The sequence below is a fragment of the Saccopteryx bilineata genome, chromosome 1 (assembly GCF_036850765.1).
Source record: "Saccopteryx bilineata isolate mSacBil1 chromosome 1, mSacBil1_pri_phased_curated, whole genome shotgun sequence".
Classification (NCBI taxonomy): Eukaryota; Metazoa; Chordata; class Mammalia; order Chiroptera; family Emballonuridae; genus Saccopteryx; species Saccopteryx bilineata.
Genome location: NC_089490.1, coordinates 320,511,739 through 320,536,718, shown reverse-complemented (window position 1 = coordinate 320,536,718; position 24,980 = coordinate 320,511,739). Strand labels below are relative to the sequence as shown.

General features: G+C 36.4%; 1 protein-coding gene and 1 pseudogene across 2 annotated transcripts in view; one reads left to right on the top strand and one right to left on the bottom strand.

Moving 5' to 3' along the window:
* LOC136318692 (eukaryotic translation elongation factor 1 epsilon-1 pseudogene) overlaps window positions 1-11,690 on the bottom strand; it is a 177,366-nt pseudogene extending 165,676 nt beyond the window's left edge.
* Window positions 1-24,980, top strand: part of CNTN5 (contactin 5) — a 1,332,234-nt gene that overhangs the window by 740,762 nt on the left and 566,492 nt on the right. For both annotated transcript variants that reach the window (XM_066253673.1, XM_066253671.1), the window contains one exon: window positions 14,927-15,148. In XM_066253673.1, coding sequence (XP_066109770.1) covers window positions 14,927-15,148 — 222 coding nt within the window. The remainder of the gene's footprint in view (window positions 1-14,926; window positions 15,149-24,980) is intronic.

Sequence of the window (24,980 nt, the reverse complement as noted above, 5' to 3'; positions counted from 1 at the left end):
GCATTGTCATGAAATTAAAACTTGGAGCCACAATCAAGTGTGTTCAGCTCTAAGGTGTTAAAAAGTTTAGTGACAATCTCAAATAAAATTTTAAAAAGAAATATCTTGACAACCTATAAACATCACTGATATTACAGACATTCAAGCATCGTTTTGTAATGCAGGATTGTCTGTACTGTAACACCATATGGGGCCACACTTATCTTAAAGAGAGCAGTTTAAGTAGTATTTTTTGGCCTCTGAGTTTGGCTTTAATTCATTATTTATTAACTTGAATTAAATATTCACTGACTTTCTCCTTGCTGTGGCAAATCAATCCTCAACCTCAGGCAATTTTGTACCTGATATAACAATTTTAAAAAATTGATACCACTTCTTAGAAATTCTAAAAATATTTTGAATTTTATGACACTCTTCAGAAATTCTGTTTTCCTTTCCCTTGGGGGAAAAAAAAAACATGTAGAATTTGCATCATCTGATGCTACTAACAATTTCCTTTTAAATTAAAATTTGAATATGACACAGAGAAAAATAAATATATATAGTGCTTTTGTGGTCAATTTGAATAATATTTATATATCTAGATTTTTTTAAGCTGTCATAAATAAATTCAAAAAAGAAATTAAAAGGCAAAATAAATAAGCAAAGAAAGTCATAAAAATGATCAATATATTTTCCCACAGAAAAATGTAAATCTTCTATAGTACACTATAATCAAATTAAAATTCACACTATAGTAAATAGAGTTGTTGATGGTCATAGTGTACATAGTGTTTTTAAGGATAAAGAAAAAGAAATCAACTCAATCGAAATTAAAAAAAAAGTATTTTATATATATATAACTCAGTGAGGAAATATGGACATGTGAGAAAATAAAGTATATGAATAATAATCAAGATGCAAATCCAAACAATATAGTAAGATTTTCACTAGCACATTTTAAAGGATAATTGGCATTAGCAATCATCTATGAAAAGGATATACAAATTATTACAATACAATATTAAAAATTATCACTGTCTCATGCTAGCAGAAATATGTCAAAATTCCTAGAAAGTAATTGTAGCAAGAGCTATTTCATATTTAAAAATTCCACTTCTATGATGCTATCCTAAGAAAATTATTAGTAATTCAGACAAAGATTTATTACGTACAAGGATATTTCTGCAGCATTACATATGACAGATAATTTAATCTGATCACAGGTGCATGGTTAAGCAAATGATAAAGCACATCATTGGAAAGTTATGTAATTAATAAAATGCTTTTGAAGACCATTTGTAACAGGATTCAATATTTACAATATAATATTGAAAAAACTTAGAAGTTTATATGTACAAACTAATCCCCATTTCCTTCAAACAAAACAAAATATTGCTTATGTCTCTGTTGGTATATCTGTCCAGAAATCAAATAAGAAACATCAGAGATCAGTTTGCAAAGGGTACTCTTTTTTCTGAAACCAAGTTCAGAAATGATTTTGACTCTACAGTAAGCATGTATTTTTATATGAAGTTTTATTATTAAAAATTATGCAAAATTTAAGTTCCTGGTATTCATTTTGAATTGGAACCTCATAATTTATTGCATAAGGGACAGAATTAAGGGAATGACCACTCTGAACCAAAAAGATTAAATGACAGCTGAGCTAAACACTATCACAGATTGAGAAAGGTTCCAGATGCCTATCCTTTGAAACTAAATTCATATCTAAGTAAGACTTCTGAGTTGGAAAGTATTAGATCAGTGATTTTCAACCTTTTTTGAGCCGCAGCACATTTTTTACATTTACAAAATCCTGGGGCACACCACCTACCAAAATGACACAAAATGACACTCTAACACAGTACATATTATACATATAGTTAATAATATAGTTTCTAAATGTCTTTATACTTACTTAGTGTGAAACTTGGGTCTGTTTCGATGAACACAAAAGGGATATCCTGGCAGGAATGGTAGAAAGACACACACGAAGCTCTTCCTCGACAGTTCTCAGTCTCTCTCTGTTTTTAGTTTTTATTGCAGTCAAGCTTGAGAAGCTCAGCTCACATAGATACGTGGTTGAAAACGGGAGCAATGTCAAAATAGCTTTGTTGGCCAGAATGGGGAACTCCTTGGCAACAGATAACCAAAACTGTCCAAAGGAAGATTAGCAAATTTTAGCTTTAAAGTTAGATAACATTGTGATGCATTGTATATCACCCTCTGCAGGGGCCTCTTTTAAAAAGAAAAAGGTCAAATATCTATTGATATATACACCATCAGGATAGACATAACCAGCTGAGGCTGAGGCTTCATCTAGTGATGGCAACATTTACCTCCAGTCCTGACCAGGATTAGAAATCGGGACCATGGGGAGGAGTAGCAGCTTCAACTACTCGCCCTGGCCACACAATGACAAGTGCGCGGCAGCCCTAGCGGGGACCTTTCTGGGTGTGGATGAGAGGCGGCCTACTATTGGTTCATCGCTAGTGGTCGGGATGAATCCTAGAAGGTGATTGGTCAGTGAGCATTCCCTGTGCCTCCACTCTTCCTGTTGCTGATAGCTGAAGGGATTGTGAGGGGAATGCTTATGTTTAGATGGAGGCAGCTGGCGGCTGGCTGGATAAATAGCCTCCACTGGCCGTATCCATATCCAGCATGCGGGCCGTAGTTTGGGGACCCATGTTTAATTTCCCCACGGCACACCTGACCATGTCTCACGGCACACTAGTGTGCCGCGGCACACTGGTTGAAAAACACTGTGTTAGATAATGAATAAGAGCCACAGATGAGGCAGATATGGAGGCACTGACAGAGTGACGTTGTGAATCCGGCTGTAAAATTTTAGCTTGCTTGATGTCTTTATCATTATTTAACTAAGTAACCAGACTAAATCAACTGTCAGTTTAGGCAAGAATACCACAACTACAGCAGATGAGTGAATTTAAATGGTTTGCAGGTATTTCTCCTGTTAGATGAGAATTCACCTAAGCTTATTAAAATGTCATTGAAAAATTATCTTTTGATGTCTTCTTTGAAGAAATTGCAGTTAGTGGAGCAGTTTCCAATTTATTCCAGTATCTGCCTCACCAGCATATAGCTACTAGTGTCAAAGCTGTGGAACTGTCTTTGAAGAAAAATTGCCTTATTGTACTGAGGTCACTTGGGAACTTCAATAACAAAAGTCCCTTGATGGGATTTCTAAGTCACTTTTTCATGTGTTAAGTAGAAAAATAAAAGTCATATACATATTTTATTTTTTAAATGCTTATTTTGCATTTGTGAGATATGAACAAAGTTCAATTCAGATTCCATCTCTAGCTCCAAGGCCTTTTTTATTGCTATCAATTGCTTCTTCCTAGATGTTCCCACACAAGTTAGATTGAACAATAATCCACTTATGCATCCATTTCACTCCCCCTTTTAATATTGTGGTTTGCGGTTTGGCCATCACAATGAAACTGTGATCACTGGAAAGAGTAACAAACAGCTAAAGGGAGGGAACACTCAGATTTCTTTAATGGTAACATATAGGGAAATTGATTTGCTCAGAGCAGCTGCGCAAAGTAGGAGCTAAGACATCAACCTAAGTGGGAAGTGCAGCTTCCTTGGACCCTACCATTTTTATTAGAGACACACATCTGAACCACCTAGTGCCCATGTGGAATGAGGACTCCAACCAGCCTGAGAGAAACCTTTATGCTATTAATTGAGGAGTGTGGACTCTGTCCCCTTACTGCTATATGGCTTCAGTTTATGCAAGTGTAAAATTCACTTCTTACAATCCTCTATTAGCAAAGAACTAAACCCCATGAAGAACTTTTCTATGAAACTGTCAGCATATTTTTTTTAATCTGAATGACTATCAGTATCAGATTGAGTTTTGTTCAAATGCCATAATTATAAAATGGTATCCCTGAAGTTTATATTATTCTACATTTGATTTATAAGAACTTTTTGAAGGTGAAGATTTTATGTTTTTTTGTTTCTTTTTGTATTTCATAGTTTCCTTTCAATTTGGGATAAATAATATTATAGTTAACTATTTTGTGTACATTGAATAAATGATAATTTTTTTTTAATTTTTTTAAAATTTCTCTTTATTTATTCATTTCAGAGAGGAGAGACAGAGTGTGTGTGTGTGTGTGTGTGTGAGAGAGAGAGAGAGAGAGAGAGAGAGAGAGAGAGAAAGAAAGAGGGGAGGAGTAGGAAGCATCGACTCTCATATGTGCCTTGACCAGACAAGTGCAGGGTTTTGAACCGGCGACCTCAGTGTTCCCAGGTCGATGCTTTATCCACTGCACCACCACAGGTCAGGCAAATAAGTGATAAATTTCATCTGCATTATGTGAGTTAATGTAGTTCATGCATTTCAAGATTATTCTTAGCTAACTAAAATTCCATTAATACAATGGCCATCTTGAATTGTACTCCTAAATCCACAATGATTTAGTAGTGAAATGATTATTTCCACATTTTTAGATTCTGGGGACAATACTGCACAGCCCAAGAAACATGGGACATAATGAAACATATATGTTTACATTTTATATCATGGCATATAAAGAAGGCACATGGATTCCCCAAAGAATACTTTCTAAAATTAAGGGAAGACATTTTCCTTAATTATTTCTAATCACAATATTTATTGCTAAACAATCAGCTTTATATGATTTATTATCAAGTACTTTCTGAACTACTTTAAATGCACAGGGACTGGCAAGGTAAAAAACTAATAAAATCCTTACAAAGTTAAAACTTCACTGAATTCTTTAATTATCCAAAACAAGAGGGAATTCTTTCATCACTAAATTAATTTGGTTATATTTTGCAAATAGCTCCTTTCCTAATTTCCTCAGTGATTAGAAAACAATATTCATATTATAAAATAAATGTCAATTTAATGCAATCACACTTTATGCTTTTAGTAGTTTAAAGAGATATCCTCTAAATACTACAGATTTTAAAAACTTTTACCAATAGTAAAAAAATATGCAAAATGAAACTGTAAGAAACTCTTTTTTTTGTAATAAAAGCATATATAATACCCAGGTTAAGGTGTAATAACTCTCATGATATATCCATTCATACAACTAAGCATTTACTATTCAGAAAAGGAGATAAAGTTCTCTAAATCTCAGATTATTTGACTTGAACTGTAAAAAGCGTACCTGAAAAGTAGTAGAAATAATTTAGAGTTATGTTGTTTTTTTTGTTTTGGTTTTTACCCTCTAAGTATGTCTACTTTTTATCTTTTGCAAAGATGACTGTAAACATGGCACTGTTAAATATTTTCTTTATGTCTTAGAAGTACTACAGTATAGATGGTCTGACTTTTGTTACTTTAAAAATGGAGAGTTTAATCCTCTGCACATCCTTTCCTTCTCCTGCAACTAAAACACTATAAAGTTTACACATCAAACATTTCATGAAGAAAGTGCTGAGTTGAGGCCATAGAATACATCTGACTTGAGCTATTTCAAACTATCCTCTGCCATAGACACAAAACCAAATTAAAATGATGCACATTATTTATGAATTATTTACCACTTCTAAATATGCTTCACACAACTGGCTTCGCTGAGGTGTTACATCCATCCATGCAAGCTTCATAACACAGTAGCAGGCTAAAGTTGCACAGTTAACATTAATTCTCATCAAAGAGAAAACCAGCCTTAGCAATTACCCTGAAAAAGGTCAGGTATCAGATTTCTTTATGCTGACTTTGATGCCAAATTAGGTCACACTGCGGGCTTGCATACTACATGACTTTTGCTCTTTCTGTACACTGTGTCTCACTCTATGGTGGCACTTTTGCTCCCTTGACTTACGTGTCAATGATTAAGCGTTAATATTCTTCAGAGGATCACATAGCATTTGGTGCTATAGTTTATTTATATTAATTTTTATGTAAGAGCTTAAATAAATATTTAAAATCAAACTGGAATAATAAGGAATAAATTTATTATACGAAGATCTGCCAGTTCATGAATTTTTGGTATTGTTTACACTTCTTTGGTTATAAAAATTAACAGCATTGCATGGTGAATGGAAAGAAAAAATTTCAAATATAGAAGCCAATAGTGATGTTCTAGTTTTATTATCAGTATTTTAGGAACTTGGCCCTGGCTGGTTGGTTCAGTGGTAGTGTTGATCTGGTGTGTGGAAGTCCCAGGTTCGCTTCCCAGTCAGGGCACACAAGAGAAGCGACCATCTGCTTCTCCATTCTTCCCTCCCCCTCTCTATCTTTCTCTCCTCTCTCTCTCCTCGCCTCCTGCAGCTGGTCTAGTAAAGTTGGTCCTGGGTGCTAAGGATGGCTCCATAGCCTCACCTCAGGCAGTAAAATAGCATCACCTGGTAAGGAGCTTGCCCAGTACATGCAGAAGTCTTTTTGCCTCCCCACCTTTCAATAAGAAAAGAAAAATTAATAATTAAAATATTTTAAGAAGTTTAAAGTTTCTTGTAAACATATTTTTCACACTTAAGGACAGAGATAAAAATCTAAAGACTTCTTAACATCAGAAAATTCAGGAAATTTTAAATAAAGTAAAAGATTAAATATTTTTAAATGTATATTTTATTATAACAACATTTTTATCTTTATCCATAAAATTGCCAGAAGAACTTAAAGTTCTATTAATTCTAATTCATTATTTTATGAATATTATTTACATTTAATAATAATATTACACCTATAAAATGACCTTTAAAATAATGAAAAAGCAACTCCATTAGTTCCAAAACTGCAAGTGGTGACAATGTCATTCTGACTTACTAGAGTACAATTTCATTAAATAATATAAGTTCAGTGATCCCAGGTCATCTGATTAGAAAATATTTAATGAAGGCATTAATATTTACTTCTACCCAACCTCCAGCTGGAATTTCATGGTGTGAGAGCACCAGGTTAATTGAGTTTTATCGCAAAATCTCTAGACCACTTTGGAAATAACTGTAATGCATGTTCCCTAAGGTCTGATCTATGAGAAGTGAGAAAATAGAAGAAAAAATGATTAACATATAACCAGATTCTGCTGACATCTTCAGCATAGATTTTCATTAAAAGTTTGAGCAACTAATGAAGATTTCCCTGAAAAGGAATTATGAATCACTTTTCTTTTCAAACCCTGAACAGGATTATGGAGAAAAAGTGAGGTGGTCCTGCTATAGCCAGTGGAAGGAAACACAAGAATATATAGGCAATGAGTTTTCTATAACTCAAGAATTTCTGTAATACACTCAAGGGAATATACCTGTCAAGATTATAAAAATGTGCCTGACTAGGTGGTGGTATAGTGGATAGAGTGTCAGACTGGGATGCCGAGGACCCAGGTTTGAGACCCCAAGGTCGCCAGTTTGAGCCCAGGCTCATTTGGTTTGAGCAAAGCTCACCAGCTTGGACCCAAGGTCGCTGACTCAAGCAAGGGGTTACTCAGTCTGCTGAAGGCCCTCGGTCAAGGCACATATGAGAAAGCAATCAATGTACAACTAAGGTGTTACAACAAAAAACTAATGATTGATGCTTCTCATCTCTCTCCATTCCTGTCTGTCTGTCCCTATCTATCCCTCTCTCTGACTCTCTCTCTATATATTCAATATATTAAAAAGAAAGATTATAAAAATGTAACTATCCCCCTTCCATTTTCCACTTTTTAAATTCTCAGAGTAAAATGATTTTAAAATTTGGTATTTGTATATTTGTGTTCTATAACTCAGTCAGATGTAGAAATCATGAGCCCTGTGATCAAATATGTCTACCATTTTTGATCCTGTAATATTACCAGGTAATAAATAGTACATGGTAATAACTAAGGTGCATGTAATAATAACAATAACTAAAAATAGTTATCACTTGGCCCTGGCCGGTTGGCTCAGAGGTAGAGCGTCGACCTGGCGTGCGGGGGACCCGGGTTCGATTCTCGGCCAGGGCACATAGGAGAAGCGCCCATTTGCTTCTCCACCCCCCCTTCCTCTCTGTCTCTCTCTTCCCCTCCTGCAGCCAAGGCTCCATTGGAGCAAAGATGGCCCGGGCGCTGGGGATGGCTCCTTGGCCTCTGCCCCAGGCACTAGAGTGGCTCTGGTCGCGGCAGAGCTACCCCCCCGGAGGGGCAGAGCATCGCCCCTGGTGGGCGTGCCAGGTGGATCCCGGTTGGGCGCATGCGGGAGTCTGTCTGACTGTCTCTCCCCATTTCCAGCTTCAGAAAAATACAAAAAAAAAAAAAAAGAAAAAGAAAAAAAAATAGTTATCACTTATTGAGTTCTTACTATGAACCAGGCAGTATTTTAAGTGCTTTATGTATTTTTGTTACTTTGATCTCTACAACAACCAATGAGGGAAATTTCATTGTTTACCCCCATTCTAAAGGCAAGGAAACTGAGCCACAGAGCTATTCATATATTGCTTAAAATCACAGAGCTGCTATGAGGTAGAGCCCAAATTTAAAGCCACAGTACCTACTTTGGAGTGTATAGTTGCAAAGAGGATTACTGATGGAGCTGCTCTCATCCAAAATTCTCAACCAATAAAATGAGTGGCCAGGCTGGAGGAGAATGAGAAGTTATGAGAAGAGTTTTGTTCCTAGGAACTGTGGCATCATGGCAGCAAAGTATGAAAAAGAAAAACGTGTTGGGAAATTTCCTCTCCTGGCACTGTTTTGCTTTCTTTTTCCTTTATTATATGTATCATAGTTTTTAGTTTTATATATTTTAGAATAATTTTGTTTGTTTAATGTCCTTCTACTAATACTTTACCAATTTTTAATCCTTACCAATAATATTCCCAGATTATAAATTTCATGAAGGCAGAAAACTTTTGTGACCTACATACAACTGTATCCACAGTTCCTAACACATAGTAAAAGTTCTGTATGGTTGTTGAAAAAGTCCATGGATGCTGAATAAGGAGGAGTGAATTAGGGAGAGGGTGATATTCTGGATTGCTGAACGAAGGCAGGCAGTAATGTCGGAGACTCCAGCCCTGAGCTCATTGGTGTCACCCAGCATTCATATTTTACTCAGCCACTTGGAAATCCTAGATGCTCAATTTAGATCCAATCTATCCTGTTTCTTAAATGATAGGCCTTGAAGGGTGACTTAAAACGGGTTCTGAGTCCTGAATAATACTCACCAAATGATCTATCTCAGAAGACACCCTTCAGTGACAAAAGTCAACAATTTTTTAGGGCTGACCAGGTGGTGGCACAGTAAATGGAGCATCAGACTGGGATGCATAGGACCCAGGTTCGAAATTCTGAGGTTGCTGGCTTGAGCGTGGGCTCATCTGGCTTGAGTGTGGGCTCACCGTGGGGTCGCTGGCTTGAGCATGGGATCGTAGACATGACCCCATGGTTACTGGCTTGAAGCCCAAGGTCACTGACTTGAGCCTAAGGTTGATGGCTTGAGCAATAGGTCACTCGCTCTGCTGCAGCCCCCAGTCAAGGTACATATGATAAAGCAATCAATGAACAACTAAGGAAACTAAGGAGCCACACAAAAAATTGATGCTTCTCATCTCTCTCCCTTTATGTCTTTCTGCCCCTATCTGTCCCTCTCTCTATCTCTCTGTCTCTCTCTGTCACAAAATTTAAAAAGAATAGTTTTAGGATTTGAAGCAGAACCACAAAAGGAGAGTGAAGAAAGGACCATCAACTAGAAGTCGGAGTTAGAATAAGCATAAAGAAATATTGGACTATCAAAGACGTAGAGCTGGGACAAGTAAATGAAACTAAAGCTGGGATTCATCTGGGAGGATGCTGATGTTCATGAATAAGACCATAGTTTAGATGGAAAATATTTCTTTCTTGACTATACTGACAATTAGAAGTTGAAGAGACAAAGAAGAACTAGCAAAGGAGAGAAGGAGTAATCAGCAAAATAGAAATAAAAACACAAATTCTGGAATCACATAATGTTTAATTTCAAAAGGAATAGTTCACCCTGGTGAATACTGCTAACAAGTCTAATACAATAACAATTGATTCTTAGATTTAGCAATGTACCTGTTTACTGCCAACCTTGAAAAAAGTCATTATTGTCACATCATATAAGCAAGATGCCTTGAGCCTCTGCTCAAGGAGAAAGGGAGGAGAGGCACTGAGCACGGTGACCACAGCAGCTCTTTGCCAGAAGTGTTGCTGTAGAAGAAATAGGTGAAAGGAATGGCAAGGCCAGTTTTTTTTTTAAAGTTAGAGAAATTTTTGTATAGTTACGGGAATGATCAAACAGGGAGATAAAATTAAAGGAGAAAAATAAGGGTGGGCAAAAGTAGCTTTACAGTTGTGAGTACACAAAATGATATAGTCCTGTATTATTTACTTATTAATTATTGTAATATTTATTTGTATTATTGCCATATGAACAACTGTAAACCTACATTTGCCCATTTCTGTACAGTGGCCTTTCTGGAAAGCTAGAGCAATCAAGATCAGATGGAATGGGATTCCATTCACTCAAAGTGGAGGAGTTGGACATTATTAGAGGTGCAGACAGTCTATTCCCAGCATGTCAGTGAAAGCAAGGCAGAATATATGGTCGTCCATGTCAGGTGGGAGCATGTGAGGGACCCCTTCTTCAGTGCTTCTATTTCTATTGTGAAATAGAATTCCAAGAAGGTGTGGAGTTTGAGGACAGAAGGTAAGATGTGACATATCCTGTAGGGTGGGGCAGTAGATGGACTAGGGAAATGCGATAGTGTCACCAGGAATCCTAAGACTTTTCCCTTCCAGTGACCGTCAGGAACTGGGAGCATTGAGCATGGTTTGGATTCTTCTTCAGCTGCGTTCAGGAGCAGAGCACACTGATAGTTGGATTTAAACTGGAAAGGGGCCTTAGCCTGTAAAAACAATAGAAGGGAAGGAAAGTGTGGTTGCAGGTTCGTTGAAGGTAGTGAGCAATGACAATAAACTCTAAACTGGATTGCAAGGGAACAGAAGAAAGAGGACTGGTGCAGGACAAAGGGTATTAATTGATATCAGTAGCTTTTAAGTTGTGAAGAAGTTGAGATCCTAGAGAGAAAGTGATGAAAAAGAGGAGATGGACAAAAATGCAAATGCTTGAATTTAAACTTAGGAAGAGGGTGCTGTATTGTTTACCCTCAACACAGGGTATGTGCTAAATCGATTCAGTCTCTCAAAGTGAGGGTTGAACAGTGTCCACAATGAAACATCATTTTCCTATTTAATTATGCAAATATATCTATTTTCCAGAGCTAAGGATCTCCAGAACTGGGATTGAATAGCAGGAAAAATAGAGAAGGGACAGGGCAGTGATGAGGGTAGAAGAGTTAATACTCTTGAGAGGGAACCTTACTCGACAGGTAGTCCATTGCACTCAGACCAGGAGACTGATGGAGGCCACAGGCTAAGGCCAGAGTTTATATGTCTAATGCAATGGAACTGGCAGTTTAGGGGTTCTAGACTCTCTTCAAGCCTTGGGAATCCTTTCACCGCCTGGCTCTGGCCTCTCTTTGACATGCACCGGGCACACGTGTGGGGCACTCAGGCAGTTTTGGTACTGCTGGGCAGTGCCTGTCTGCAAGCCTCGTCTCCCTGCACTGGTACCCATACTTCAGCTGGTCTCTCATTGGCGTTGAAACACTCCTTTTCCTTTCCTGCTGTGACATTCCATTTTTCCGCTTCCGCTCTTTTCTTTCCAGGTTCTACCAACTCTGCTTTCCTTCTCAATGCTGCTGCTCCATGAAGTGCCATTGTCACTACTCTATTTCTCATTTTACATGTTTCCTTGGCAAACATATCAACTTTAAATATGTTTAACAACCACCTAATTGATTACCATTTAATAATCTCTCATGAATTGCATTTTCCTTATGTTTATAGAATCTTATAATCAACATGAATGCCATAGAAGCACCCCAAGCTCTCCACTGGCCCAAAACTGAATCCATGAGCTTTCACCTCAAGCATGTACCTTTTTCTGCTCTCTTATCCATCTTCTAGTAGCACTGACATTCTGTTTCTTACCTGCCCTTCCTTGTCTCCAGTTTAATCAATCAGTAATCTTACTGAATTTATTCCTAAAGAGATTATCATCTCCTCACTCCAGGCTAATCTTTGCCTTTAGTACAGATTTTAGGTTCTCAAGTAGTCATTTTTCTTTTTGTCTTGTATCAAATGGCACTGCAGCCAGAGTGATCTTTCTAAAACATATTTTTGTCTTTTCAAAGTCATAGCATTTTAGCATGATGCATTAAGCATTTCATCATTGGTCCCTTACTTACTCACCTCTCCTCTCACCAATCTTTCTCAGGCTCTGAGCTACTGATTATTTTAACCTTCCAAGCATGCCAAGTTTTCATATATATTTTTTCTTTATTGACAATATTTTTCTTCTCTCCTTAGAGCTTTGCTGAGCTAATCACCAGTGGGCTTTCAGTACTCAGTTTAGACAAAATTTCATTTGAAAGCATTTTCTGATGGCCATAGGCTGAATGAGAGGATTCTTCACCTGTAAGAGGGAGGCAAAATGTCCCTGGATTTGCTTTGATATCACATTAAAGTTGCAATCATAGTTTTCTTTCTTCTCCACTAGATCATATACTCCTTGAAGGTGAAGCAATAGCATGTTAGCCTTTGTATCCATAGACTGTAGCCCCTATTAAGTTCTTATCACATGTTTGTCAAATATATTAATAAATAGATATATTATCAGAATTCTAGAAACAGCTTTAATTGATATAAAAGGAATCTCCCCTGCCACAGAGCAAATAATTACATAACTAGTGAAGCCCTGGTGTGGAGCACACAGCCAAAGTAGCATTGGGCTCATCTATATATTTATATAGAGTGGCATATGCCAATTATTCTACCACTTGGACAGTATATATTACACTTATAAATCAATGAATATATTTATGAATAAATAATTATTTATAACTAAATTATAATCCTTGCTGTTATGAACCTCATTATGGCCCTTTGAGCTTTTCATTAATTATACTTATCTAGCTTTAAGCACTATAAACCACATCCTTACACTCCATTTTGATTTTTAACACTACTACGGGATGATTCTGTTTTTTAAATTATTTTTGTAAATGAGCAGCAAAGGCAGCTACAACACAAGGCAGCAGACTGCACTGAGACATGAATAGGTTCTGAGATTACAACTACAAACTACCTTAAAGGAAACTCATTCCTTTTCATTACCTTATACCTCTAGGTGCCAAAACTTGCATTTAATTCCCGGCTTTAAGGAGGGTTTTATGTCTACCCATAATCTTTTCTCATAGACTTTGCCCAGGAGAGGTTAGCTATTTTCAGTTAAAATTGATCTACCTTCATCAGACTGTGGTTGAACACGAATACTAAAGCATATGACTCTTGTTACAGCTCCTAGTAGGCTTGGACTACACATACTATTTTAAATGTGGAGAACATCTAAAAATGTACTTTTTCAAGTTTTAGAAAATCATATTTACAATTTCACAGAGCAGAAAATGTTAAACTTAATTCAATGCTTAACACTTAAAGTGTTATTTTCAAATCACAGAAATGCTTCCTGCATTCTAAGATATCTCTGAGGCAGTATAATGATTCTAAATCATTTTAATTATGAGACAACAAGCTATTTTATTTTTATCTAAACTTAAGTTGAAATGTCATGAATAAAAATATCCTGTTCCTAATAATATTTGCAGGAGAAAAGTGTCAAATTCAGTTGATATTAGACCTAAAAAAAATCAAATTTTGAATTGTTCTTTAGACATTTATTTATTTATTTATTTATTTATTTATTTATTTATTTATTTAAGAGAGGAGAGAAAAGGGAGGAGTAACAGGAAGCATGAACTCCCAAATGTGCATTGACCAGGCAAGCTCAGGGTTTTGAACCAGTGACCTCAGTGTTCCAGGTTTGTGCTTTATCCACTGCACCAGACAGGCTAAACTAACAAGGTCCAACTGTGCTTAGCTTCTGAGATCAGATGAGATCAGGTGCTTTCACCTGAAGACTACAGTTCTTCACAATTAGTTTGTATTTTTAAACATTTGATCATTACACTTAAACTACCTTTCCCCTGTAGACATAGGAACTATTAGTTGAACCCACTTCAGGCACTATGAATATATTTTATAATGAAAATCTTGGGCATTAAAGTAAAATATGAGCATGATATTTCTCAGCAATTAATAAAAGCAGGAATTTCATGATAGTATCTTCACAATGGTATTAAATTATAGATTTACAACAAAATACACAGAACATATTCAGCCACAATTTTTACATTGCATAGTGAATTTGACTGCTTTTCAAAAAGAAATAAAGCATAACTTACAGCCTAGTAAAAAAAAATATATGATACATTGGATGCATTTTCTATTCATGACAAATTTAGATAATGATGATCCAGTATCCATTTTTATTTATTTTTATTTTTATTTAAAATATATTTATTGAATTTAATCAAGAATGTTTTTCTTTCATCTTTTCTTGATTAAAAAATAGAACTGTTCTAATATATGTAAATGGATATTTTAATATGAAGGCAAACAAAAAGTTAATTTCCAAATATTTCTTACAAAGAAAATAAAAGGCTTGATATTTTTTAAATGTTCCCTTCCTCCCTCCTTTCCTTCCTTCCTTCCTTCCTTCCTTCCTTCCTTCCTTCCTTCCTTCTTTCTTTTCTTTCTTCTTTTTTTCTCTTTTCCTTTCTTTCCTTTACTCCTTCATATTTTTGTTGTTGTTGCTTTTCTTTCTTGTAGAACTACAATTTTAAAACTGGTAGAATTTCCAGAAAATGTTTTAAAATATAAATTGCATTTTATCTGTTCCCAATCTCACTCTAATTTGCATTTAGTTGCAGCTCTAAGGGAGGTTTTAAACAATTTCCTTAGAAATTCCTATTTTTTTCCTTAGAAAAAAATAATTTTTTATAGAAAAAATAGTGTCCTCAGAATTTATTTTTATTATAATTTTTCTCCTACAGAATATTCTGCAGCTCTTCCCGGTCTCTCTACTTCATATGCTGCTTTGCTAAGAATTAAGAAGAGTTCATCTTCATCCTTATTTGGTTTGAAGACTAGATCACGCTACAGCAGTCCTTCATTAGGAACACTGAGTGTTTCTTCACCGAGCTGGCGAGGGACAGCTCAGCATTATTATTCCCCAATCAATCTTTACCATTCATCAGATGCCTTTAAACAAGATGGTAAGTGTCAGAGGAAAATGACTCCTTCTTGAGTTATACAGGCAAGAAAACTTTATTCAAGACAATTGCAAGAGGAGTCAAGACTTGCAATAGTGGAAAAAGGTTAAAAATTCAACTCCCTTGAAATAGAAAATGGGAAAGTTTTTGTAGTTATTGCTTGTTTTGAGAGAAAGTTTTAAGATCTGGAAAAGTGAAGACATTGAGGAAGAGACTGGTCAATGTGATTAGGTCATGTGTATTTACTAATCAGTGGTTGTCAAAGATAGTCTCTTACCCTCCTAAAATGGCTTTTATTCTTTGAGAGGCGCGTGAGAAAGATATCCTTGGGTTTTAAAACTGGTGAGAAAACGGGAGATTTACATGTCAGGGGATAAATTTCATCACAGCTTTCTTAAAGTAAGTGCTCTAAGAAAAAGGAGGATAGAGAAAAACAGCAAGAAATCTGTCTAAACTTCAGTCAAACTTAAGGAGATGTTAAGGCCATCTTGGTAATAAATTAGTCTTCTGTTCCATACAACTTTCAAAAATATTTTATGTATTTAATTATATCCAAGATCAACTTGAATTAGGATTAAGACTACATAATGAATTCACAGACTGAAAGAAAAAATAAAAAACTTCTGAAAGACAATTTAACAATAAATATTAAGAACCTCAAAATAACCATGTTCTTCAAACCATGGTTTCATTTCTATAAATGTGTTCTGCACAATATAATAATAGTGCACACAGAGATATGTGTATACTTAGCTTTATTTATAAGGAAAAAATAAGAAATCATATAAACACCTGACATTAAAATATTAGTTAAATAAAGGACTGCTATGCAGATATTAATATTATGGTTTAAACAACCTTTTCTAAATGTCCTTTAACTTTGTCAATTTTCAGATATATTGATAAAACAATACAAAGATGAATTAATAGAGAGAAGCACTGACACCTGTTCTTTACCAGGTTCTATGCCAGGCTCCTTTATATAGCTTATATCCGTGGTGGCGAACCTTTTTATAAAAACCACCCACTTTTGCAGTGCTGGTCAACCTGGCCCCTCCTGCCCACTAGTGGACATTCCAGCTGTCATGCTGGGTGGTAGTGGAGCAACCAAACGGTGCTGCCACTGGCCCACCGTGAAAGCTGGAACGGGACCTGGTCGACCAGCACTGCAAAAGTGGGCAGTTTTTATAAAAAGGTTTGTCATCACGGGCTTATATCAATCATACTCTCAACAAATATGTGAGATGGATGTTCTTACTTTCTTCAATGGGAAATATAAGTATCTTTGAAAAGTCACACTGCTAAGAAAGAGTATTAAAGAACAAAAGTCATCTGAATACATTTGAAGATTTAATTAGCTTTATCAAATTCATGAGTTGAGCAGTATCTCATTTAGCAACTAGAAGGGCACTCCCAGGAGTTGTACAACATGAAAGTTTTTTATAAGCAGAAGGGTAAGCCAGGGGATTTATTAGCAAAATAAAAGAAAGGATTCTTTTTAGGCCAGAATTATTTACTCTTATTCTTTTGGGCAGAAGGAAATTTCAGAAGTTTCGTCTTGCATATTAGCTCACTAATATTGATCAGGAGATTCCAGACTGATTGTCTTAAAATCCCAATTCTGGGAGAGGCTTAAAAGTCAAATAGATTGGTGAATAAATTTTGGTTTGATGGCATGGCTTACCAAATGTGAATTTCTTTGTGTGTGTGTTTTTTTTTGTTTTTGTGGGGTTTTTTTTGTTTTTTTTTTAACAAGTCCCACCTTTTGATCAAACTCAGCCTGAGAGAGCTGATCAAAATTTAAGGCAATAGTGCCCATCTCAGCCCCGGGTGGCTAGTTCTCACCACTTTCACTGATCCTGTGTGAGATCCACAGGCCAGGATGTTTTTGTTTAATCCCTGGGATACGCACAGGTATGGCTTCAGGTTCACAATGCCTTCATCTGTTCTTCATCCTTTTTGATATTCTAGTCCTAGGCATCCTTTTTTTCTTTTCTGCAAACATACACTTCAAGCTTGTCTGAGGAAAATTATTATAACTTCAAGCAGGTTAATTCTCAGTGTTTGAAATGCTCTTTGTGTTATTAATATTCAGGATTTCATGAAGAGGAGCTGCAAAGGAATGAGGCAGCAACAATACTGCAAGTAGAGGACCCTAATCTTTCCAGAACTGAGGTGCCTTAGAGAGATCAGTTATCCAATTCATTAAGCAGAAATATGACATTATGCATAAGAAACTAACAAGCAGAATACAGTGTACAATTTTATTATTTAGTTTTGAAAGACTGATTAGATTTCTCTTGCCCTTTCTGAGACATAACACCACATCATCTGCTGTCTGATTCCTGACCTGCAGAAAGCTCCAGCAGGGCCAAGCATCGCGTTCTTGAGGCCTTTCCTGGACGCGCGACTGCCTTCAGTCATGTATGCCTGGTCTCAACCTTCACTTTCTCAGGATGGGAACAGAAAGTCACTCAGTGCTTTGGCTTTCCTCCAGCACTCTTTGGATATATGGTTTCTGAGACTCAAATTAATCAAAGAAAGACCCTGTTAAAGTAGTCACCCTTTTAAGTCAAGTGGAGGTAAAAAAGTGGCCCCAGGTGTTAGACTCATGGAGTCATTTCCCTCTGGGTACATTTAACATAGGGGAGAAAAATAAAAAATAAAAAAAATCTCTAGGCTCTAAATATCATTTTCCAGTTTGGCCAAACTTCTGATCGAAAAGGTATTAAATCCTCTCAACTGTCTTGGCATGTTTCAGCCAGTACAAACAATAAATATTGGTGGCAGTATTAAACAACCCAATGGACTCAAGATGGTGCAAAGGTTACTACCTTCCCGAGATCCACAGTCACTCTCAAAGGTGGTTAAAAGAAAGAACCAACAGCCCAAGCAGGCAGAAAGCCAAGCCAAGTTCTTAGGTTATAAAACAAAGTAAGAAAGAAGGCAATAATCATCTCTTGGTGTAAAAGGGTAATAATCAATTGGTCTGGATTTAAAAAGTAAGAATCAACATAAAAATTTACTTTCTTCTTTTACTGGACTGAGGAGATAACCCATTAACCACAAACAAACAAACTAACATATATGACAATCTTCCATGTGTTTCCGAAATTCTTTACTTGTGGTCCTTAGATAGGTCTTTGGCCTAGGAGTGATAGATATCTGAGAGGGACTGTGTATAATAACCTTAAGTGATTCTCTTTTGAATAGGTAACTATTCAGTCATCTTTTCACAGTGGAAAAGCAGTTCAGACAGTATTACTAGAATGAGTACTCAAAGGAAGATAGAGGAAAGGAGTAGAAGTCATGTCAGGCTTTGAGTTTTTGTTTTAGGTACCTTTTATGTCTTTAATTTGTCATTAGCTATTTACAATGAATCTTTTAATGGCACTACTTTAAAAAAAATTGAAATCTTTCACAAACTTCTGCATACCATTGTTATCTTAATTTGGGTACCCTTGTTTTCAACCACACTTAAATAATTTTATCTAACCAGGATGCTCCTCACAATGGCCCCTGCAACTCAAGACAGTCTCCAGCAAGATTTCTGTCTCCTTTGCAAATATCTGAAGCTTCTGGGACTACAGTTTGAAACATAAAATAAGCATGTGTGCCAAAAGGTGGCACACTCAACCTGTTGGATATAAAGATTTCTGTTTTATTTTTTTCTTTTAATTGATTGATTTTAGAGAGAGAGAGAGAGAGAGGAAGAGAGTGAGAAAAAGAGAAAAATAAAGAGGGAAGCATTCATTTGTTGTTCCACTTAATTGTGCATTCACTGATTGCTTTCCACGTGTACCTTGACCAGGAGCAAACTTGAAAACTTGCCTTTTGGGGATGACACTCTGATTGAGCTAACAAACCAGGGCTGATCATATTTATTAATATTCACTTGAAGGTCTCCTGTTGGATCCAGTCTACCTCAAATAGAATCCAGTCTGATCACAAACCCAGTTATTAACTAAGTTTATTATTTGGTGATGTGGTTGAGCAAGAGTGATTCCATATTGGGCTATTGTTTATTTTTTTAATAGTAGTATAGTCAATTTTTGTTCACATATCTACTGAGTTTAAGTCCAGTACATTTTGGGAAACATTTTAATTATGACTGATGAAGCACTAAACATTCAAAAAACATTTTATAAGAGCTAAACTACTTGGAAATATTCTAGAAATATCAAATTAAGTTGTGGTGCCAAGCACAACAAATGCATACCATATACCACATGATTATTGCAATTATTGCAATGGGGAAATTTATCTCATAGTGTTGATATTAAAATTGTATTTAAGCATAATAATTTTACTTAGGCATAGTGCTAGTTCCTTTTTGTTTTCAAAATACTTATACTTAATACATGTTATTAAGTTCTCATAAAATGTTCTATGAAAGACAATATCAAGAGAGTTAGAAGACAAAGCACACTGGGAGAAAATTTTTTTAAAAATTTATCAGATATATAGCTGTTATCTAAAATGTAAAAAAAAAAAATTCAGTATAATAAAAACCAACCTGGTTTTAAAAATGGGCCAAAGACCTTAACAAACACCTCTCCAAAAAAGATAAACAGATGACAAATCAGTATATGAAAAGATGATACATCACATGTCATCAGGAAAATATAAATTAAAATGATGAGATATCAATATATATCTATTAGAATAACCAAAACTGGAACACTTAGTACACCAAATGCTAGTGGGGATATGGATCAACAAGAACATTTATACATCACTCGTGGGAATACAGAATGATAGAGCCACTTTGGAAGACAATTTGGCAGTTTCTTACAGAAGTAAACATATTATGACATAATCCAGCAATTGTGCTCCTTGATATTTATCCAAAGGAGTTGAAAATTCATGTCCGCATAAAAATCTGCACATAGCCCTGGCCGGTTGGCTCAGTGGTAGAGCGTCGGCCTGGCGTGCAGAAGTGCCGGGTTCGAATCCTGGCCAGGGCATACAGGAGAAGCGCCCATCTGCTTCTCCACCCCTCCCCCTCTCCTTCCTCTCTGTCTCTCTCTTACCCTCCCGCAGCCAAGGCTCCATTGGAGCAAAGATGGCCCGGGCGCTGAGGATTGCTCCATGGCCTCTGCCTCAGGCAGCTAGACTGGCTCTGGTTGCAACAGAGCGACGCCCGGATGGGCAGAGCATCGCCCCCTGGTGGGTGTGCCAGGTGGATTCCGGTCGGTCGCATGCGGGAGTCTGTCTGACTGCCTTCCCGTTTCCAACTTCAGAAAAATACAAAAAGGAAAAAAAAAATCTGCACATAGATTTTCATAGCAGTTTTATTCATAGTTGTCAAATCTTGGAAGCACCAAGATGTCCTTCAGTAGGAAAATGCATAAATACTGTGGTATATCCCAACAATGGAATATGATTCAGTGCTGAAAATAAATGAGCTAGTATACCATAAAAAGACATGAAGGAGACTTAAATTTATATTATTAAATGAAAGAAAGAAATCTTAAAAGGTCACATACTGTATGACTTAAACTATTTGATGTTCTGAAAAAGGCAAAACCACGGAGACAATAAAAAGATCAGGGGTTGCCAAGGATGGAGAACTGAGGTAGAGATGGATAGGCAGAGCACAGGTGACTTGTGGGGCATTGGATATACTCTGAATGATATCACAATAAAGATTATGTCACTTACACATTTGTCCAAACCAAAAGAATGTACAACACCAAAAATAAACTTCAACATAAATTCTGGACTTTGGGTTATTATGATATATAATATATGTTCGTACTTGGTAAAAAAAAAAAAAAAGGTGCTATTTTAGTGAGTGATATTGATAATGAAATAAGGTATGCATGTATGATGATGGGAGGTATATGAGAAATCTCCCTTTCAATTTTTTTATAAACCTAAAACTGCTATAGAAAAAGTTTTCCAAAAATCCCATTTCATTCATTAACTCTAATGTCATAACCATCAGGCAGAGATGTGATATGATCTTGGTTCTTTAGTCATCATTATACTATGATGACAGCAAGATAGAATGTACAATCATGCACCACCAAATGGCATTTCAGTGAATGACAGACCGCACATATGACAGTGGACTTGTAAGAAGAATATGTGGTTCAGGAGGGATTTTTCTCCTCTCTGACAGGAGCCTTATCTGTAGGGATTGGCAATAGATTCCCTCTCACTCACAGCATCTCAATTCTGAGTGCACAGATTACATCTCAGTCAGCCACTGACACTGACCCATTTTAGCACAAAGGATCCTGTCCCCTAACTGTTCCATATTCAGAGGGCACTACTGCCCTCTCAGACCCATCCAGATGGTCTTCAGAGTTCATTGCTATAAATTCTTTGTCGAAAACCTAAGATCCTGTACAACAACATGAGTCTAGAGAAATTCCCTTAGTAAGTCCTAAGGGCCACTGCCACTTTGGTAAAGCTCTCTGTGGTGGTGTGGAGCCACCCCCCCCTGTGCTTTGGCAGTATTTCTAGGTTACAGTGGTGTACAGCATAAATAGGTTTAACTTCTCCCACCAATTCAATGCCAGAGAGAACCCTTTGTGCCAGATAGTGTCAGTTGAGCCAAAAACAATGTCTAAAGTCAGAATATTGAGTTCTTAGTTCTATACTCTTTCAATGCTAAGCACCCTATTTTTAAAAATGAATAACACACAGTTTCTTAATTTGACCACAGTCCAATATGCAATAGCCAAAACAAATTACCATGATGATCCACTATGTTCCTATATCTCCCCATTTTGATTTCTTATACCTACTGGTCCTCAGGTCACCTTTCACTCTGTCCTGACAATTGCTGTTACAGTGATTTATGGCTTACTCAGTGTGTTTCTTCTTGATATTTCTAGTTAATCCAACCCATATCCCTGTCCCTGGAGCACCATTGACAGCTTTGATCTTCTATTCTGACACTGTTGGAAGGAAACTGGGGGAGGACTTGTGTGACAGTGTTTATAAAGTCAATAATAGTGTACGGTAATGTCCTATGCCTTCACATTCACTCACCGCTTACTCACTGACTCACAGAGAAACTTCCAGTTCTGCAAGGTTCATTTAGGGTAAATGCCCTACACAGTCACCTACAGTATTCAAGTGCAGTAACAAGCTATATAGGTTTGTAGCCTGTGAGAAATAATCTATATCATAGAACCTAGACGTCTATTAGGTGATACCGTCTCGGTTTGTGTGAGTGACTCTGATACTTATGCGAGATGAAATCACCCACTGACACATTTCTCAGAACATATCCTCATCATTAAGGGGCACACGACCATATTAAGTGATCATAACCATGAGATACTTTTACATTTGATATAATTTGGTTCTACTCCTTTGCTCTCTTGTTCCATGTGTAAGTTAACATAGCTCACAATGACAAACAAAATACAGCTAGAAAATACAAACTAAAGCACATGAAAATGATGAAAACAACAAATATTCACACATAAAATAGAGCCAAGCTTGAAAACAATTGAAAGAGTGTACTTATGCTGGCCAGTTAGAGACTTCTCAGAGTTTCAAAGATTAAAATGAAATAGTGATTGAGTAAAAGCACAGCTATGGCTGACACTGAGATCAGACACATTTCTCTGGAGGGTCCTTATTACCAGTTACCATATTTCCCCATGTATAAGAAGCACCATTTTTCAAAAACTTGGGGTCTAAAAATTGTGTGTATCTTATACAGTGATTATAGTTTTGGGGTTTTGTGGGGTTTTTTGGGGGGTTTTTTTTGCTTGCATTTCCTGCATTTTTGCACTTGTTTTTGCACTCATTGTTGAAGACAGTGATTCATCATCGGACACAGATAAAGACAAGCTAATGGATGGGAGTGATGAGGAATTGTTTGAATTTTATGATGAATAAAACTTGAATTCAATAACTTTATGTAATACATTTTTTTTCACATTTCGGGCCCCAAAATTAAGGTGCGCCTTATACATGGGAGTGTCTTATACATGGAGATATATGGTAATTAATTGATATAAAGGTCAGTGCCTGAAACATTATTCTTATTGGCTACATAACAGTGAGTTTCACCTGCTTCAGTAGAGGCAGATGAAGCCCAAGCATCAACAACAAAGAGAAAAGTAATTATCTAGAAATATCCTTAATCTTTAATACAAATACATTGGCTTGGAAGTCTTGTTAAAACAGAACCCCTTTAACACAGATGAGGAGTAATCTGCATTTATTTATAAAATGCTCCCTGGAAATGGTAATGCTGGTGGTCTGTGGACCATACCTTGAGTATCAAGGCTCTAGGCTGGGAATTATTTTGATATAATTTAAGTCTTCTGCTGCTCGAGTTTAATCCATATTTAGAGCATCAGGAAATATGGGGAGTCTGCGTACTTTTTCAAGTAATCTTTCCTAACTATTGTTTTCTCATTTGAGCATTTGGAAGAGCTCAGCTACATGTGAGTTTGAGTTTTCTCTCTGACACGAGCCTGACATATGGTTTTTGTCAGGTAATTCCCTTTAGCCTTAATAGAGAGTAAAGCTGGGGTTGACATGCTCTTGTGAAAAATGAGAAAACTAACAGAGCCTGAATACAAAGTCATCTCACACCTGCTCAGAGTTAAGTCCAAAAGTACCCTAAGGTAGAGCTAAGATTTTTCTAAGAAATGTGAAAATCAGTTTGCAGAGCATTTCGGAAAAACAATTCCACTTCTGCATGGAGAACGTGGAGAACTCTCCCACACATGCACAAGGTAACAAAAGAACTTCACTGCAGTATGTTCAATTTCAAAAAAATTATAAAAAAAATAAAAAATATATAAACAACTAACTAGATTTCCATCAGAAGGAAGTGGATACATAAATTCTACTTAGTTGATCATTGAAAACTTAAAACTGTTAACCTGAATTAACTCTATTTTAATGAGATGAAATGGATATACCTCAAAATATTATGGTTAGTGAGCAAGAAAGGTTACAGAATGTTACATATAATACACTTATATAAAAGAATAAAAATAATGTATACTACTTATGGATACATATATGTGGTACAATTTTAGAAAACATAAACCTAAAACAGCAAGTGCACTGTAGTGCTTACTTCTGAGGAGAAAAGGAGAAAGAGAACAGGAAAATGGTACCAGGATAGGGAAGCTAGATAAACTCAAATGTGTGGTATTTCATTTCTTAAGCTATGGATATATATTGTATATGAATGAAACTAATGTGATACCTGCAGTGGGTAGAATTGAAAATAGCTCACACTGCAGTCTCCCTCCTTATATTTACAGTGTAATTTCTACTCCTATCTTATGAGCTGAAGCTAGTAATCTGCTTCTGGAAAATAAATTATGGCAAAAATAATGCAATATGACTCTCAACAGTGGGTTACGAAAGACTCTGGCTTCCATCTGACTTCCATTCCTAGAAAGAATGCTTAATCAGGACCGGAATAAACAAATCTTGATGATTATAGGGAATGGCTGCCTAGAAAATAATACCAATCTGTTGAGATGATCACAAAATAACACAGAAAATTAAAATAGCATTTATGAAGAAATCTTATTATCATGATATTGTAAGTGAAATTCCGTGCAGACAATTTAGAAGTATGGTGAGTACATTAGCAAAGATTACACAATCTCTGTGGGATGGAGAAGCAAATGTGGCTTAATGGGGTCCTCTGGCCCTGTGCCTTTCACAAGGTGGGACTGTAGTTTCATCCCAAGGCTCAAAGGGGTACAGATCCACCCCTTAGCACACTCACCTCACATGATTGTTGACATGATCCAGTTGCTGAAGGTTGTTGGGCTGTTTCAATTACCCAGGGCCATTCTCAACAGGCATCCCCGCAGGGTAGTTCTCAGCATGG